Raw genomic sequence first — 16,021 nt, 5'->3', positions numbered from 1 at the left:
GACGTTGCTCATAAACCAGGATCTAAAAGAGTCACAAGTGACAAGTGGTCAAAGATTATGGTGAGAACAGCACAAACTGCACGTCAACTTTAACAGTCTACTCTGAATTAAAAATAAAAACTGCCTCGTAAGCACTGAAACAAAGCCGTTCAGTTACCTTCCCCACACAGAGTGTCTGCTCAGCCATGGCACGTTCTCCATGCCATGCTCCACTGCATCTCCATAGGAAAGAAAGGGCTTGCCCATCCTAAATAAAGACAATATTTCATTTAGAAAAATGAAAAGAATTGTATGACAAAACCAAACTAAAATATTTTATTCTACTAAAAATGATCCTAAACAAACACCAAAATGTAATTATTAAACCATGGATTCATTAATTAACTAATCAGACTCATGAATTCAAGTCACAGCCCTATATATATATATATATATATATATATATAGTATATGGGTGGGGTGGTAGAATCGTGTTTAAAGGGATAGTTCACCCCAATATGAAAATTGTCACAATTTACTCAACCTCAAGTTGTTCCAAACCTGTATGAGTTTCTTTCTTCTTTTGAACACAAAGAAAGATATTTTGGAGAATGTTGATAACTGGACAGTTGACGGTAGCAATTGACTTCCATAGTAGGAAACAAAAATACTATGGAAGTCGATGATTACCGTCAACTGCAGGATTTACATTTTTTGGGTGAACTATACCTTTAACACTGACTATATGAGGCTTTTAAAAATATTATCAAACTCTTTGGCCAGATGCAAATGATAACAAAACAAAACTCAAATCCACCATGATATAATAATAAAAAAGGGTGTCGTGTGTTAGAAAACCTGTCAAGAACATGAGGGGCAGTATTTCTAAAATCATTCAAGCTGTTTATTCTTACTTTACACTTAGATGATGTGCACATTTCACAAGGAGGTTCATGCAATGTATAGCCACTATTCCCATGGCCAGAAGACTTAAAGGCCCCACCTGCAACACAAGAAGAGACAGAGAACATCAGCCCAATGATAAAGTTGAAATGTTTGAAAGTCAAAGCCATATTGTAAAATATTATTAGAAGTTAAATTAGCTATGTTCTTTTTTAGTATATTTTAAAATGTAATTTATTCCTGTGATGGCAAAAAATTAATTTTCAGCATCATTACTCCTGTCTTCAGTGTGACATGATCCTTCAGAAATCATTCTAATATGATTGATTGGTGCAAAAGAAACATTTCTTATTGTTATCAGTGTTGAACACAGAAAGTGCACAAAAGGGCTACATTGGGATTTAGGTCCTGCAAATCACGCGGGAGCGGGCTTTTTTTTTTTTGGGCAACGGGTGGTCAACAAAAATAACCCCGGTATAGGTATATGTCAACTAGTTCTTTCTCCATAGAATTCTGTAGTAGGCTAGGCCAAGTTATTCATTCATGTCATTCATTTGTATGGTAAATACAAATACAACGCATAGAAATCTTTCCAAAAAAGTATCAAGGAACTTTCTTCACAGAGTAGTTGGGTATATCTTCAGGAATTGCGTTTGTAAGAATCACAGTCAGAATGACAGTTGATGTGCAAAAACAGTAATGAACTGCTTCGTTACAATGAATTTCATATCGTTTACCCCCAGAACACTTAAAATTCACGGCACGTATCTTATAGGATCATTATGTGATACCTTTGTGTCTTTTTGAAAAATGTGATGCTGGTCGCTATTCTCACAGCCATTGAATGAATGAGCGCGAGCAGGAAATTAAATTCTGCTTTTGTGGTTATAACCAAAGAAGGGCAAACACAAAGTTTTATGTCTGCTGCTCCTCTGAACGTTATAGTCCCGAAGTTTGTCAAATTTTTTCATAAGGGAGCGGGGGTGGACACAAATATTGCGGGCGTGGGCGGGCGGTAATGGTCAGAAATTCAGCAGCAGCGGGATTGAAAAAACACTTCCTCGCAGGGCTCTAATGTGCACTCTCTGTCTCTTTTGTTTCTGCACATTTACAATTCTTATTAACATTTAACTGGTTCGGTTTGTGCATCCCCACTAGGCACTCTAGAGACCAATTTGGGAGGAAAGGTTTTATATGATAAGGAATAGTAATGTTGTGGTGCAACTACACAAGGCATTCCCTATAAATATAACTGACAAAAAGGTGAAAGCGTGATGGAGGCTTTCTTCAGCGATGTTGCTACACATCTGTGTCATCTTTGAATCGGTGGAAACACTGTCAAGAAGACTGCATCATCACGTTGTCCCAGTGTCCTCAGCTGATGCGGAGAGAGGTTTCAGTGCTCCTCAGAGGCTGTAAACATGGCTCCTATACTTAGTTTGTGGTATGGATATAAATGAGGCACTACATTATGCAGATTGTTGAGGTGTGCTCAACACATTGTTTTTTTAAATCATGACTAAAAATATATATAAATATAAAAAATAAATAAAATTGACACATTACTCTGCAAAGGTTTGGGATCAGTACAATTAACGTGTAAATTAAATGTATTATACAAGGCATTTATAGAACATTTTTGCAAGACGTAAACTACACTTCCTGTTTCAGTTTGTAAATGGTTTCTTTATTTCAAATGTAAAGAAAACATCTTAAAGATGTGTGTTTAACTTTTTGATTCAGTTGTAAATGTTCTGTTGGTTGTATTTCATTCCAACGTTTATGTAGTGTTAAAAAAACTGAAACAGGAAGTGCTTGTGGACCGGTGTTGTTTACATCTCGCAAAATGGTCTATAATACAAAATATCTCTATTCAAATAAACTCTTATTTTGAACTTTCTATTCATCAAAGAATCCTGAGAAAATATGAAGTGGCACAACTGTTTTCAACATTGATAATAGTAAGAAATGTTTCTTGCGCTTCAAATCATCAAATTAGAATGATTTCTGAAGGATCATGTAACACTGAAGACTGGAGTACTGATGCTGAAAATGTAGTTTTGCATCACAGGAATAAATTACATTTTAAAATATATTAAAATAGAAATCATGATAGCACATCAATAATACATTAAAACACTAAATTATAATATTTCACAATGTTATTGTTTTAGTGTGTTTTTGAACAAAGAGCATAAAATACTTAAAGGAGAACTCTGGCGCAAAATGAACCTTTGGTCTAATAAAACATCTGTACCTAGTTAACCGTTCTCTGAGATTTGCTTTCATGATAATCGAATGTAAAGTGTTTCATCTAAAATCTGTTTAGCGTATAATGCTAGTACTGGGGGCATTTACTAAGTAAAAAGAAATCGCTAGTTTATACCACTAACAAGGCTCAAAATAGCCCCACACTAACACAGTAACATAATGAGGCTCCATACATGCAAAACGAAGCTTTTGAAAACTTTGTAAGTGTACAGACCATTTAATAAAAAGATACTTTAAAAAGACGTTTTTAAATGTCTTTTAAAGTATTATTCTTTTAAAGTATATATTTTTCAAAAATAATTTCACTTTTATTCTATGAAAAAAGATTTATTCTTTAAAATAAAAACATCAGAAATCTTCCTGACACAATTTTTTTTAAAAGTTCTGTACATCGAGGAAGGAAAACAAATATCTTGAAACCAGAATATGAATGATTAAAGTTTTATTTTTTTTACATTTTAAATAAATGTTATAATTCTAGTCTTTTGTTTCCCTAAACTCTGTAAAAAGCCTGCATTTTTATTTAAATTATTTTTGATTTTCTTGCCAGTGAAACTAAACTTTTGTAGAAGTCGCCCTGATCACCAATATTTACCATGGATTTGCTATAGTAGTAACACTAACTCTAACCATGGTATTTTGGCAGAAATGTGGTATACTTATTTTATATGTAAATATTTTAGAATAGGAGTGATTAAATATTGCAGTTATTTTTTGTTACAAGTATATAGCATAAGTTTTATTTGTTGCATTTATATTTATACTAAATGTGCTTAGGTTTCTGTTCTTATAAAAAATACCATAGTTTATAAAAACAATATAGTTCTTTTTTGCTACACCCTATTCTACCACAAGAAGACCAGATCTCAGTCAGTGCGAACAAAAATGCTGTTCTCTAACCAGAAGCCTGTAGTGTACAGAGACAAGAACAATCACGGTTTGTGTTCCCTGTTCAAAAACCAAAGGGTGTGGAAGTTCCTAATACACTCATAACACACATCTACTGAGAAGCAAAAGATAAATAAAAAGAAAAGGCTGACATGACATTGAAATAGATCATGTTCAAATACAACAACTGCCAAAATGAGGATACAAACCAGAACACAAGCCCAGAACAGTTAAAAATAAAACCGCGACATCATAATTGCATTAATCTCCAAATTAAATGTTCTCTCCTACCACGAGTCCTGCATTCTTGACAGCCAGAGGCAATCCGAGCAGTCCCGTGCCAATATTTCCTTTTAGTAAATGAATTATGGTCTGAAAAAAACTGGGGGGAAAAACAAAACAATTAAAATAGGTCAATGAACATAATAGTTTTAATAGGCGAAGATCACAGTGCTTACGAGGATCCTGTTCTTCCTCCGATCCGTTCATATTCCGTCTGCCGAGGGGAACCAGGCGAGCGGATGGGCTCATCTTCAGTGGGGCTCTCGTCTCTTCCAGAATAATCTGGGCCTAGGACCAAAACACAGATATAGCTTTTATATAATATTAAACATTAAAAAGAAAAGAAAAAACACATACACCACGGTTCAAAAGTTTGGCGTTGGCAAGATGTTTTTCTATTTTTTTTAAATAAGTCATCATAAAAGCAGTAATAACTTGTGAAAAAAATTACCATTTTGATTTAAAATAACTGTTGGTTTTAATGAAATTTTTGAAATGCAATTTATTCATGTGATAGCAATTCAGCATCATTACTTCAGTCTTCAGTGTCACATGATCCTTCAGAAATCATTCAAACACGCTGATTTGACATTTCTTATTATCAGTGTTGAAAGCAGATGTGCTTTTTGTGGAAACCACGATACACTGTTTTTGAGGATTCTTTAATGAATAGAAAGCTCAAAAACATATTTTGTAATATTTTGTAACATCATAAATGTCTTTACTGTCACTTTTGATCAACTGAATGCATCCTTGCAAAATTATAGTATTCATTTCTTTACAAAAACAATCTTACTGACTTCAAACTTTTTGAACAATAGTGTAGCCTATGTTTGTTCATTCATTTATCAAGTCACAATCGTTGTTCCATATTGCAAAGGAAATTGGTTTACCATCCTGATAGTTGATACCAGAGGCCATGTTTGCTTTGGTAGGGTGTAATTTGCCACTGATAGCTTCACTGATCAAAAGCTTCCCTGCGGAGACGCTGCATCTACAGGAACTGTGATCACAGACAAATGAACAGAGTTAATAGCCCTCCTGTAACACACGCATGACGCACACAGTGCCCTTTCTGGGTCATCTCTTGGAGCTGAAACCAACATGATGATTTCAAACATGCAAAACGCAATTAACATTAGTCATATCTGACACTTCAATAACAGTGAGAATTTCACACAGCCGCTCATATGAACTACTGCATCATTCACAGCCACACTCTGTATTTTGCATCTAGAGGAAATGATGAGGAAAGAATTATTAAAGTGTTGTCTAATTGTCAGATATATAAAAATGATTCAACTTCCACTGCAAATCAGATTCATTGGCAAAATGTACAGATTTTCAGCTGTTTGCAATAAACCAATCAGACAAACGTAATTGAAATGGCTCAACACGATAAATGTGTTTTGGTGCATGGTTAATTCATGCACCCAAATTCCCATTTGAAAATGTAACGTTGAATGTCTTCTGCTGTTTTAAAATTATTTAACCCCTTCATGCCAAGAATCTTTAGTACTTAAGCCTCTTTCACACAGCGCGTTGATCCCGGGAAATTGATACCGGCATCGAGGCCGGATCGACCTCGGGATTGATACCGGCATCGAGGCCGGATTGGGGACCTAGTAACATTGCCGGGATCAGTCCTGGAACGCGCGGTGTGTGAACAAAAGCCAGGACCAATCCCGTAAGGGGTGTGTTATAGTGATGACGCTTGTGCCATCGCGCGACTCTGTTGCTTTTAGAAGAAAGTTTGTGTTCGTAATCAACAAAGAAAGGACGAACAAATGTCTGCAAACTGGAATGAAGCAAAGACCAGGAGCTCCTCACTATCCGCGCTGATGCTGAGATCGTTCACCCGCTTTGTGGAACGGTATGCGCGTGTGCATGTTTTCGACGCGTACGTTACAAGTCTCATCCTGACGTCATGTGTTTTTTCTGGGTTGTGAGTGAACGCACTCACAGATCCCGGCAAATCACTGGCAGTGTGAATGAATGAACCGAAACCAAACAATCCCGGGACACATTATCCATGTATTTCCTGGAATTTCTGTGTGAAAGGGGCTTTAGTAGAACACCCTTTTGTTGTTATGACCTGCTGCAAATGAGATTTCTCAAAAACCAAATAGCCCATTCCTCAAAAACAATGCCCTTCCCTTGTCCAGTAATATTCATGGATTTGTGCGCCGCAAACACCTTCTTTACATCCCACCATAGATCTTCTATGGGGTTCATGTCAGGTGACTGTGATCATCACTGTAGTATCTTCCCGGACTACTTCTGCAACCAAGCTTTGGTGAAATCTGAGGTATGCTTGGGATCATTGTCCTGTTGGAAGGTCCAATAACGTAGCCTGGCAAGCAAGACCTATCAAGATGTTAGGTCTGGGAACTCACAATTGCCATACCTCAATCCGAGGGGCAGGATAAAAGGTAAAAGGTAAAAAAGTTATAAAGTTAAAAGATAAAAGGTTTCAATATCCCTCTGCACGCAATAGGATAGCGCCACAACCAACCAGAGCAACGAACGGCTGTGGATGAGTGAATCCAATGCGTTTTCCCTCCAGCGGAGCAAGTTGATATATTAAACTTTTGCCATATCCTGTCGTCAAAACTATGAACACATCTTCCTTTTTTAAGAATGACTTAAGTGACGTTCTCTTAACTCCAAGTCCCCCAGAGTCGCGGCCAAAGCCGAATCGAAAGACCGCTGTTCACCAGCAGCATCTTGTTTGTTTTTAAGTAGCAGGGAAATCACCTATGGAAATCACGGCGCAGAACCGTCACAACTCTGCCGTCATTTGTGTTAAGCCCGCCCACCAACTCTATACACAACGTGATTGGCCGGACCAGAGTTTGTTTTTTCCACTTCGAAAGCCAACGGAGAGTTGCTAGACCACACTTTGCTGCAAAATAATTTTTGCTGCCGCGAGGGTGCGTCTAGATTTCTAGGCTTCCAATAACGCATAAGCTTCAGATTCCTCACTGCCGGCATGATGTTTTCTCCTAGGATTTCCTAATACTTCAATGAATCCATCTTGCCCTCTACACGCTGCAGGTTTCCAGTGCCAGAGGATGCAAAGCAGCCCCAGAGCATCACGAGCCCACCATGCTTAACTGTAGGAGGTGTTCTTTTCAGCATATGCTTCATTCTCCTTCCCCCAGACATACCGCTGATATATAGGGCCAAAAAGTTTCACTCCACAGAACAGAATCCCCAAAATGTCGGTGGCTTATTTGTATGATTTTAGGCAAATTGGAGTTGACTTTTCTTGTGCTTTTGGGTCAGTAGTGGTGAAGGAGTTCCGGCATGCGTTTAGTACTTGGCTTACTGTGTAAGCTGAAACCCCAGTGCCTGTTGCCACCAAGTCTTGCTTCAGGACCTATGTCTTTTGCAGTCACTCAATGGATTTTCTGAACCTGCCTTCTCAGAAATCTAGTTGCAGCTATTGATAGCCTAATTTTTCTGTCCCGTCCAGGTAGTGTAACCACTGGTCCTTTAACTTTGAACTTGCAAACTATTCTTCCCAACTGTGTCTCTCTCTAGGAACATTTAGTGCTTTCGCTTTTGTTTTGTATCCTTGTTTGTGAAGGGCGGTGATAATATCTTCTCTCAACTGTTTGGACCATTCTTTTGGCTTGTTCCATATTTCTAACATCAGTTAAACGTGACACTCAGATATTAATACTCATCATGATTGTGAAATATACCAGTTGTGTATGTCAGAAAGATGTCACAACCATTTGAAACTGTTCCCAACCACATATGTGGAAAGATGTTAGACAATTCAGCAAACTCCTTCAGTGACTGAGTAAAAGCTGTAACTAAAATTTTTAAACCACAAATGATAGCCTCATAAAGCTCTTTTGCTACAGTTAACCGAGCATGAATACCACATATATGATAATGCAAAGCAGCTCTGTTCAATGCTAGGACACATGTAAAATCAATGTTTGACTTTGGAGTCATCAAGCGTTGCCTTAAACATTTTTCCCATTGAATCCTCCGTCTAGAAGTCAAATCAATATAAAAACAGATCAATGGAAAAATAAAAGCCTTTCATGATGACCATGCATTTCACTTGTTATTGAAGCAAATTTAATAGACAGGTTGCATAAAAAAAGATGCTAAATATAAGTCATAATCAACTAAGTAAATCTAAGGGAACATCTTGTAGCCATAGTTTAATGATTTTAAAAGAAATACAAACAACAAGAAGTAAGTTCATCTTATTTGGTGCTCCTGTAACAACAAACAGTCTAACATTTCTGATTTTTTCTGTCAAAGACATTGACATTGACTAGCAAAGTTGTATTAGCAATTATGGTAATACTTTACAATGACGTCCCATTAGTGAAATGAATTAGCTACCATGAACTAATATATATTTTCAAATCATTTGTCAATGTTAGCAAGTAAAATATAATTGTTTGTTTGTTCATTGTTAGTTCACAGTGCATTACCTAATATTACAAATAAATATTTTGATTATAAAAAATGTATCAGTAAATGTTATGATTAACGTTGACTAATATTAACGATAAATATTGTAGAAGTGTCGTTAGTTAATTCATGTTAGTTCAACTAACATAGGTAACTAATGACACCTTATGTAAAATGTTACCAGCATAACAATATAATTATAACATTATACAGGAAACAGCACTAAGAAATACTAGGATTGGGAAATCACTCAATCTTGAAGTGTATTTTCTTTAATTGTCTTCTTTCAGAGCGTTCACAACAGTAGGCTAATCTGTAGTAATAAATTGTAATGCTTTCAAAAATAACCAATATGTCCTGAAGTTCTCGCCAGCATTCAGCTGTCAATGCTGTCACACCTGATATCGTCTCCTGTTTATGCTAGCTAATAGCTACGTACATACATTACAAACGTGGACTTACCGCAAGCACAGCTGAATGATATGAAGCTCATAAAGTTATCTGAACCCGGATATGCTATCAGTACAGACGCGAACAGATGAGCAAACATGATCTGATCCGAATCTGCTGCCTGATGTCCGAATTGTGCTCCTAGTCCTATCCGCTGAGATCTGATTCTGCTGCGACGCGTCACGCGACGCGACGCAACGCAATACAACGCAACGCGTCCTCCCATTGCTGCTGTTGTCACATGACCATCAACACGTGGCGGTCAGCTGATATCACTTCTGCCTTTACAGTCTATGGTACAGAGCAAAACAACAAACATGACTAATGTGTCTTTCTTTTTTGAAAATAAAGAGTTTAACTCTTAAATTCTATCCACATCCCATGTTATGCCTTTGGCAACGTAAATTATGCGTAAAAATGCCGAAACACTCACATTCGGTATGATTTAGCATGGGTTTTTTTTTTGTATTTCATTATTTCTTATTTATTTACTTTATTTGTTTGTTTGTTTGCTTTTTTTTATTAGTAGTATTGCTATTGTTATTATCTCTACAGATGGAGCGTTGATCAAAAGGGATCAAGTACAATTGTTTATTGTACGTTTTTACGTTTTTAAAACGCTTGTACATTGTATGAAAACTAAGTAACTCGTTGCTTGTAACCGTAACACAAACGTGATATCTATTATAGAGAAGTCTCGCAACATGCGCCCTTTGAGTGGAAATATGTACGTTTAGTTGGTATTTCAATTGAAAGCTTTTCGTCAGAAATATTAGTAATTTAGTGATAAGCCCTAAACTAAACAACGCGTCATCATATGTGCAGCAAGTCCCTGCAAAAAGGAGTCTGTAGACTTTTGAGCTGGTAGGGACAATCGGATCGATCATGACGGTAATTTCACATTTAATCAAAAAATGTAACTCACAAAGATCAGTTTATAGTTTGCTGCAGATATCTGGATATCGTATCACTTATTTAAAAAGATAACTTCTCAGACACTTAGCTTTGTAGCTAACTTGTGATTCTTTCTTAGAATTGAATCAAAGATGTTTTCTTCTCTCACGGACAGACTCACGAGTTTTTTGTTGACATGACATGTGAGGGATGCTCTGGTGCAGTAACTCGAGTGCTTAAAAAACTGGGTAGGCATTTAAATATTTCATATTTCAAACAGTCTACTCCTGTAAGTCATTTTAACCGTGTGTATTAACCTGTAAAGCTATTTAAACCAGATGAATGTGAAAGTGAAACTAACGTTACATTAGTTTAATTCTTTCTTTAATTCTTTCGAAGAAGTTTCTTTTCTTCTTAATTAGATGTGCCTTTTCATTTGTGGGCATTGCCCCTTTAAGTCTTTGTCATGGTTCATAGTAAAGTTGTGTGTTTTTTTATTTATTTTTTTATTTTTATTTTAACAGATGTCAAGTTTGACATTGATCTCCCCAATAAGAAGGTCTTCATTGAGTCAGACAAAGACACAGATGTTCTTCTGGAAACACTGAAAAAGACTGGGAAAACTGTTACCTACATCGGTCCAAAATGAAATATTATACATTAAAAAACTAAAAGGTGAGAGAAGCAGCTGTCATTAATTGCAAAGTACGTGATAGTACTCTATTTTGATTCTATTTGAACCATGTTTTAATAGAATCGTGCTGCTTTGAGGCTTATGAAGTGGGGTTCGTCACACATCAGATAAATCATCGTGTATCTTCGGGACCACTGAAGGAAATCTGTTCAGCAGAGCATCATGAAGTGCTGATATAAGGCAGATTTCTTGTCAATTATAATAATGTGGAAATATAACCGTTTACTGTGTGGTTGTTTTCATCCCACGCTTGTCTGCTTGGAATTGTTGTCAGTCAGATGATGATTCAAATAAAGATTCCTGTATAACCTGGAGGAAAACAAAACTTTGTGAATGTTTGGCGTTTGTTTAAAACTAGTTATCTGTGTAAAACACTTTGAGTGCTGAGCAAGTGCAATATTAATGTAACAAATTATTATTAATTATTTTACTTTATACTTCTTATTAATATTTTAAATTAGTTTTTAATTTTATATTTTCATTTTAACCCTAAAACAGGCAATGTGTACCACATTATTCTTATCTTTAGTTTCTTGTAGGGTGCACGATAAATCATTTTTCATCCAGTGCTGTTGTCAATCATAGTTGAGTATGTGGGTCACATGACTTGGTTCAAATTTGCTGTGTTCATTTTGTCAGTTTGACCTAAAGCCAACATGTCTGCCCATAGTGGACGTTCTGACTTAGTGTAATGTAGGCATATATTAATCTGACTTTTTTCTAAAAAAAAAAAAGAAAAGAAGAAGAAAATACAATACATCTGCTAATATTAATTGTGAAGATTGTCTTAAGATGTTAAAATTGAAAATTAAGTCATATGTTGATCATGCTGTTATTTACCATATTTTGAAATGTAGCCTATCCCCTGAGATAGGCTACGTTACCAGATTAACAAACACACCTGTAAAGTCTAACTTAAGTCTTTAGGGTTACTTTAAAATTATCATACAAAAGTTCACTTTAAAGTTGTATCATAAATCACATTATATGTTTGATTAAGAATGCCTGCAGGACAGTGGACCTCAAGGGCTTGAGTTTCCCACAACTGAGGTTGAAGACAAAACTGTTCAGCAGTGAACAAATATAAGAAATGTAAATGTCTCAATTGTAGGACTCTTAGACATGTCATACATGCAGCATATTACATTTTTTTTTTTTTTTTGCATCAAATAAATCAGAAACATTGGCGTGGGCCTTTTATTTACACCCTAATGGGGCAAAGTATCCTGGAGTATCCCAACTCATAAAATCAAATATTTCAAAAATTCCAATTGGATATGTTTTACTTAAGTCCAGATGATATTAAAAGTGATGATCATTTTCCACCCTTGCCTGTTTTAGGGTTAAATTGTGTTAGTTAGTTTTCTGCGTGTGTTGTCATTTTTATAAGTTTATTTTTAAATTATGTTTATATAGTTTTTATACTAATATATTTTTGTGTTATTTTAGTACATCAAGTTCAACTATATGCAAACAAAAAATGTTGCCTTTAGTTTGCAACCATCTAAAATTTTGTTTCTTTTAGTTTTTTATATATTTTATATCAGATAATGATTATTTTAAGTTACAGAAATGTTTTTTTTTATGGTTTTAGTTGTATATTTCAACAAATATAGATATTTTTCAACAAATTATGTTAATATAACTGTTGAGAGAGCTTAAATGCTTAATATAATTCTTACCTTTTTAATGACCCTTTCAACTTGATTTAAAATGCTTTGTTACTTAACACCTTAAAGAGATAGTTCACCCAAAAATGTTGTCATGTCATAAAGAATGCTGGCAATCAAACAATTATTGGAACCCACTGACTTCCACAGAATTTGTTTTTTTCCCCACTATGAAAGTCAATGGTTACCGTCAGCTGTCTGGTTACAAACATTTACTGTATCAAAATAACTTATTTGTGTTGAACAGAAGAGAAAAACTCCCACCACTTGAGGTGGTGAGTAAGTTTACATTAACATTTTGGGGTGAACTATCCCTTTAAGGCACCTAATGAAGTAATATTTGGTTACAGTACAAAATCACATCTTTATATTATTTGTGAATAAAATGGACTTCTGTCAGTAGGCTTACATTTTTAGCCTCGTCACCAGAAGGGGGCAATGTTACCCTTTCAACAAAACCAATTTTCCAAGCATCATTTTTTAAATTGAGTGTCTGAATGTTTTTTTCAGCTCAATGACACCCTTGGTGGACTCAGAGATGTATACATTCATGAATTTATATGATTTATTATTAATGGTTTGTTGGGTTAGTTTACATATTGTGAAGAGAAAATTAAACTCTCTGAATTCTTGCATTTTGAGGATTGGTCGACAAAAATGTGCAGACCCCCTGTTAAAGATCTCTTGAGTCTATCACATTGCCTATATGTTAAACATTTACTATATTCTATTGGAAGGCAGTTTTGTTCTTATTCTCGTGAAACATTAGAGCTCTATACTGCCCGATAAAGCCCAAGAAAACGTTTATACAATTTTTGAATGCAAAAAGCCCCAAAACCATTGACGTTGATGTTGGCAAGTCAACTATAAACATGAAAAGCTATATACATGGGAAACCACAAATCTCCGATAACATAGTATAAGTACAAGTGTCACAATCACAAGAGAGTAACAAAGAAATGCCATACGAGCTGTTTCGCAAAATGTAGTTAAACAGAGTCATCAAGTTGCTCCTTAGGAATGCATTGAAATCAGCAGCTCACGGGACAAAGTCTCATTTTAATACAAATGACTGCACACTGCTTGTACTTTAGAAAAGGGTGTTTGCTGAATACCAATAAAGCACATTTTTGTAGCTACTTTAGAAAGGGGTGTTTGCTCGATACCAATAGGCACATTTTTGTACTTTTAGAAATGGGTGTTTGTATACCAATATGTCTATAGCACATTTTTGTACTTTAGAAATGGGTGTTTGCTGGATACCAATATGTCTATAGCACATTTATCAGCTGTGTCAGGTGTGTGGAATATAGATCCACAAAATAAACGTGAGTAGCATTGTTCTCATTGATGTAGGACATGTTCTTACCCGAAAAGAATCTGAAAGAGTGAATCAGCGACTTGCTTTTCCTCATTGTTCAAGCTGGTTTAAAATTTCTAAGGGTGTAGCCTATGAAAGCACAGAGGAGATGTTGACAGGCAATAGCTGTAAACCAGAGCTGTCAGCAGGGCAAACAACTGTATACTGCCTATATCTATGAATATATATTTATTTACTGATGAAACAATACCATGTAACTCCAGAAATAGATGTCAGTCTGGACAGAATGCAGCAGTGTTGTACCGGTATGTACACATCAGACTCAACAACTAACCAAAAGACGAGAGTAAGACTGTCTTCATGATGGGAATAGAGATGGAAACTCGCTCATGCTACTACGGTGTCCACACAATTGATCTTTTGTTGTGTGGAATGGCTGGATTGAAAAGAGAAAATGCAAGGAATGCTCAACCATCCAGGCCATGTGACTGGAAAAGCCTTCCTCACAACTGTAACGCGTCAAAAAGATCTGCGTGTTTCCCGCCGCCTGGATAAAGCAGCGAATGGCAAAGAAACCCAGCAAGGATACAAGTTATGAATTAATGACTTAGTTCCTTCACTTTTTTTTCTTTGTATGACAAATGGAGGGACAGTTCTCAGACACAGCCTTAAATGATGGATGAAAGTCGGCTGTAGGCTACCTTAAGATTTGTCTTTTTGTCATCAAGGGTTTTTGCAAGTAGAAATTACCAGACACAATAAGGGCTTCATGCTCAATAGGAGTGAACTGAGTAAAACATGTACTTTTACAAAAACTGTTAGCTGAGTCACATTTATTATAATTCAAAATCAACAACATACTGGAAAGATTTTAGCCTTTAATGAACACATTTAAATAAATATCATAATATTTTATATGGTCCTTGAATATGTTATATTTCACCAGTATCAGCATTGGGAGTGTTTGGCCGACTTGCATCATTAAGTCAGTAGGTGACGACAAGTGACTGTCTTCATGAGTGAACATTTGAATTGAATTAAATAAACATATTAGAAGTTGCTGAAACCAATCTGTGATGCTCATATTAATTGCTCATTTGCCTCTGGACACAGGCGTCATATACAATGCTTTTGCCAAAGCGTAGACATCCAATGCACATGGCACCCTTTAGCGTCAATATGAGATGCAGCAGATATACAGTATATGGGGCAGAAGGTGCCTCCTAGTGGTCTAACCTTAACTCTACCCCAGACCTAAACCTACCCATAACCAAAGCGTGTTATATTGATGCTAAAGGGTGCCATGTGCGTTGGATGTTTACGCTTTCAGGGTCGGATTGACCATTAGGTCCTGTTTCGAGGCCGTGAGGGACGGTTTGATAAAACGAAACTATAAGTGCCTGTCTTTTATGAAAAAAAAAGATGCCAGTCATGTCACAGCTGAAGTGGCGTAAGTCGTAGCGCAAAGCGTGTGAATCAGCTTTTCATGCGCTCGATGGGAGTTCGAATCCGCCTTTTGCCGAAGTCTCTTCTCCCTTTTCCCAACACATATGAGATGTAAAATGACATAACCTACAGTAACATAGGTCTCTAGCATTATATTTTGCCAATGAAATAAAATCGAAACCATGATATGGATTTTTGCCTCTATAAAACAGCACAAGACTTTAAGAATAGGCATCCTGTTAGTGCTGGGTGAATTAAAGAAAAGTGTGCACTCTCCTCACGCAATCATCATGGTCATCTGGTGTTTTCTCCTAAATACAAGCTCAAGGGTTTATTTCTTGCAAGTGAAGAAATAAGGACAAAAGTATTTTAATTCTCCTATATTATAGTGTAATGTAGACTAAAATATAGGCTACTTTTGAAATATTCATTTTCATTTATATAGTACATTTATAAGCTTTGTGGATTTTACGTCATAGGAATAATTATATAAATCATTATTACATTATTATAATAATTGTTTGGGATCCTAAAACACCATTGATAATGTAATGTAGACTGAGACTCAACTAAAAAGATGTTTGAGCCCTGTTTATTGTCCTGGTACAAATCAATGCGTTTTCTTTTTCAACGAGCAGTTCGTGGGTTGAAGCTCTTCATTTTGATCTCTCAAAGAGCACGAGATTGATGCATTTAACCTTAAAATGAACAACATTTTCTTGCGGGGGAGCATGCCCCCGAATCCCCCTAGAGAAACAGTAAATCAGTAAAACTGTAAAT

The 16,021-nt window shown here is 36.0% G+C and overlaps 2 protein-coding genes across 2 annotated transcripts in view; one reads left to right on the top strand and one right to left on the bottom strand.

The window, feature by feature from the left end:
- The window catches only part of slc36a1 (solute carrier family 36 member 1), a 53,001-nt gene extending 43,572 nt beyond the window's left edge, over positions 1-9,429 (bottom strand). Inside the window, exons 1-6 of the mRNA XM_039680376.2 lie at positions 9,229-9,429; positions 5,217-5,326; positions 4,500-4,611; positions 4,333-4,423; positions 894-982; positions 158-247 (exon numbers count right to left, since the gene is read on the bottom strand). Coding sequence (XP_039536310.2) covers positions 158-247; positions 894-982; positions 4,333-4,423; positions 4,500-4,611; positions 5,217-5,244 — 410 coding nt within the window. The 5' untranslated portion in view covers positions 5,245-5,326; positions 9,229-9,429. The remainder of the gene's footprint in view (positions 1-157; positions 248-893; positions 983-4,332; positions 4,424-4,499; positions 4,612-5,216; positions 5,327-9,228) is intronic.
- Positions 9,430-9,963: 534 nt separating this feature from the next.
- On the top strand, positions 9,964-11,109 carry atox1 (antioxidant 1 copper chaperone). The gene is made up of 4 exons (XM_039680374.2): positions 9,964-10,107; positions 10,286-10,358; positions 10,635-10,785; positions 10,865-11,109. Exons 1-3 carry the CDS (start codon positions 10,102-10,104, stop codon positions 10,757-10,759), a joined length of 204 nt encoding a protein of 67 aa, XP_039536308.1. The 5' UTR covers positions 9,964-10,101; the 3' UTR covers positions 10,760-10,785; positions 10,865-11,109.
- The last annotated feature ends 4,912 nt before the right edge of the window (positions 11,110-16,021 follow it).

This window comes from Pimephales promelas, chromosome 9 (assembly GCF_988280905.1).
Source record: "Pimephales promelas chromosome 9, fPimPro1.hap1.1, whole genome shotgun sequence".
NCBI lineage: Eukaryota > Metazoa > Chordata > Actinopteri > Cypriniformes > Leuciscidae > Pimephales > Pimephales promelas.
The sequence above is the reverse complement of the archived record's forward strand: the minus strand, read 5'-3'. Positions and strand labels throughout refer to the sequence as shown.

Bases quoted from the DNA above. Each gene is read 5' to 3' on its own strand.
- atox1 (XM_039680374.2), top strand. The intron at 10,359-10,634 runs GTAGGCATTTAA...TTATTTTAACAG, and splicing joins TCGAGTGCTTAAAAAACTGG to ATGTCAAGTTTGACATTGAT.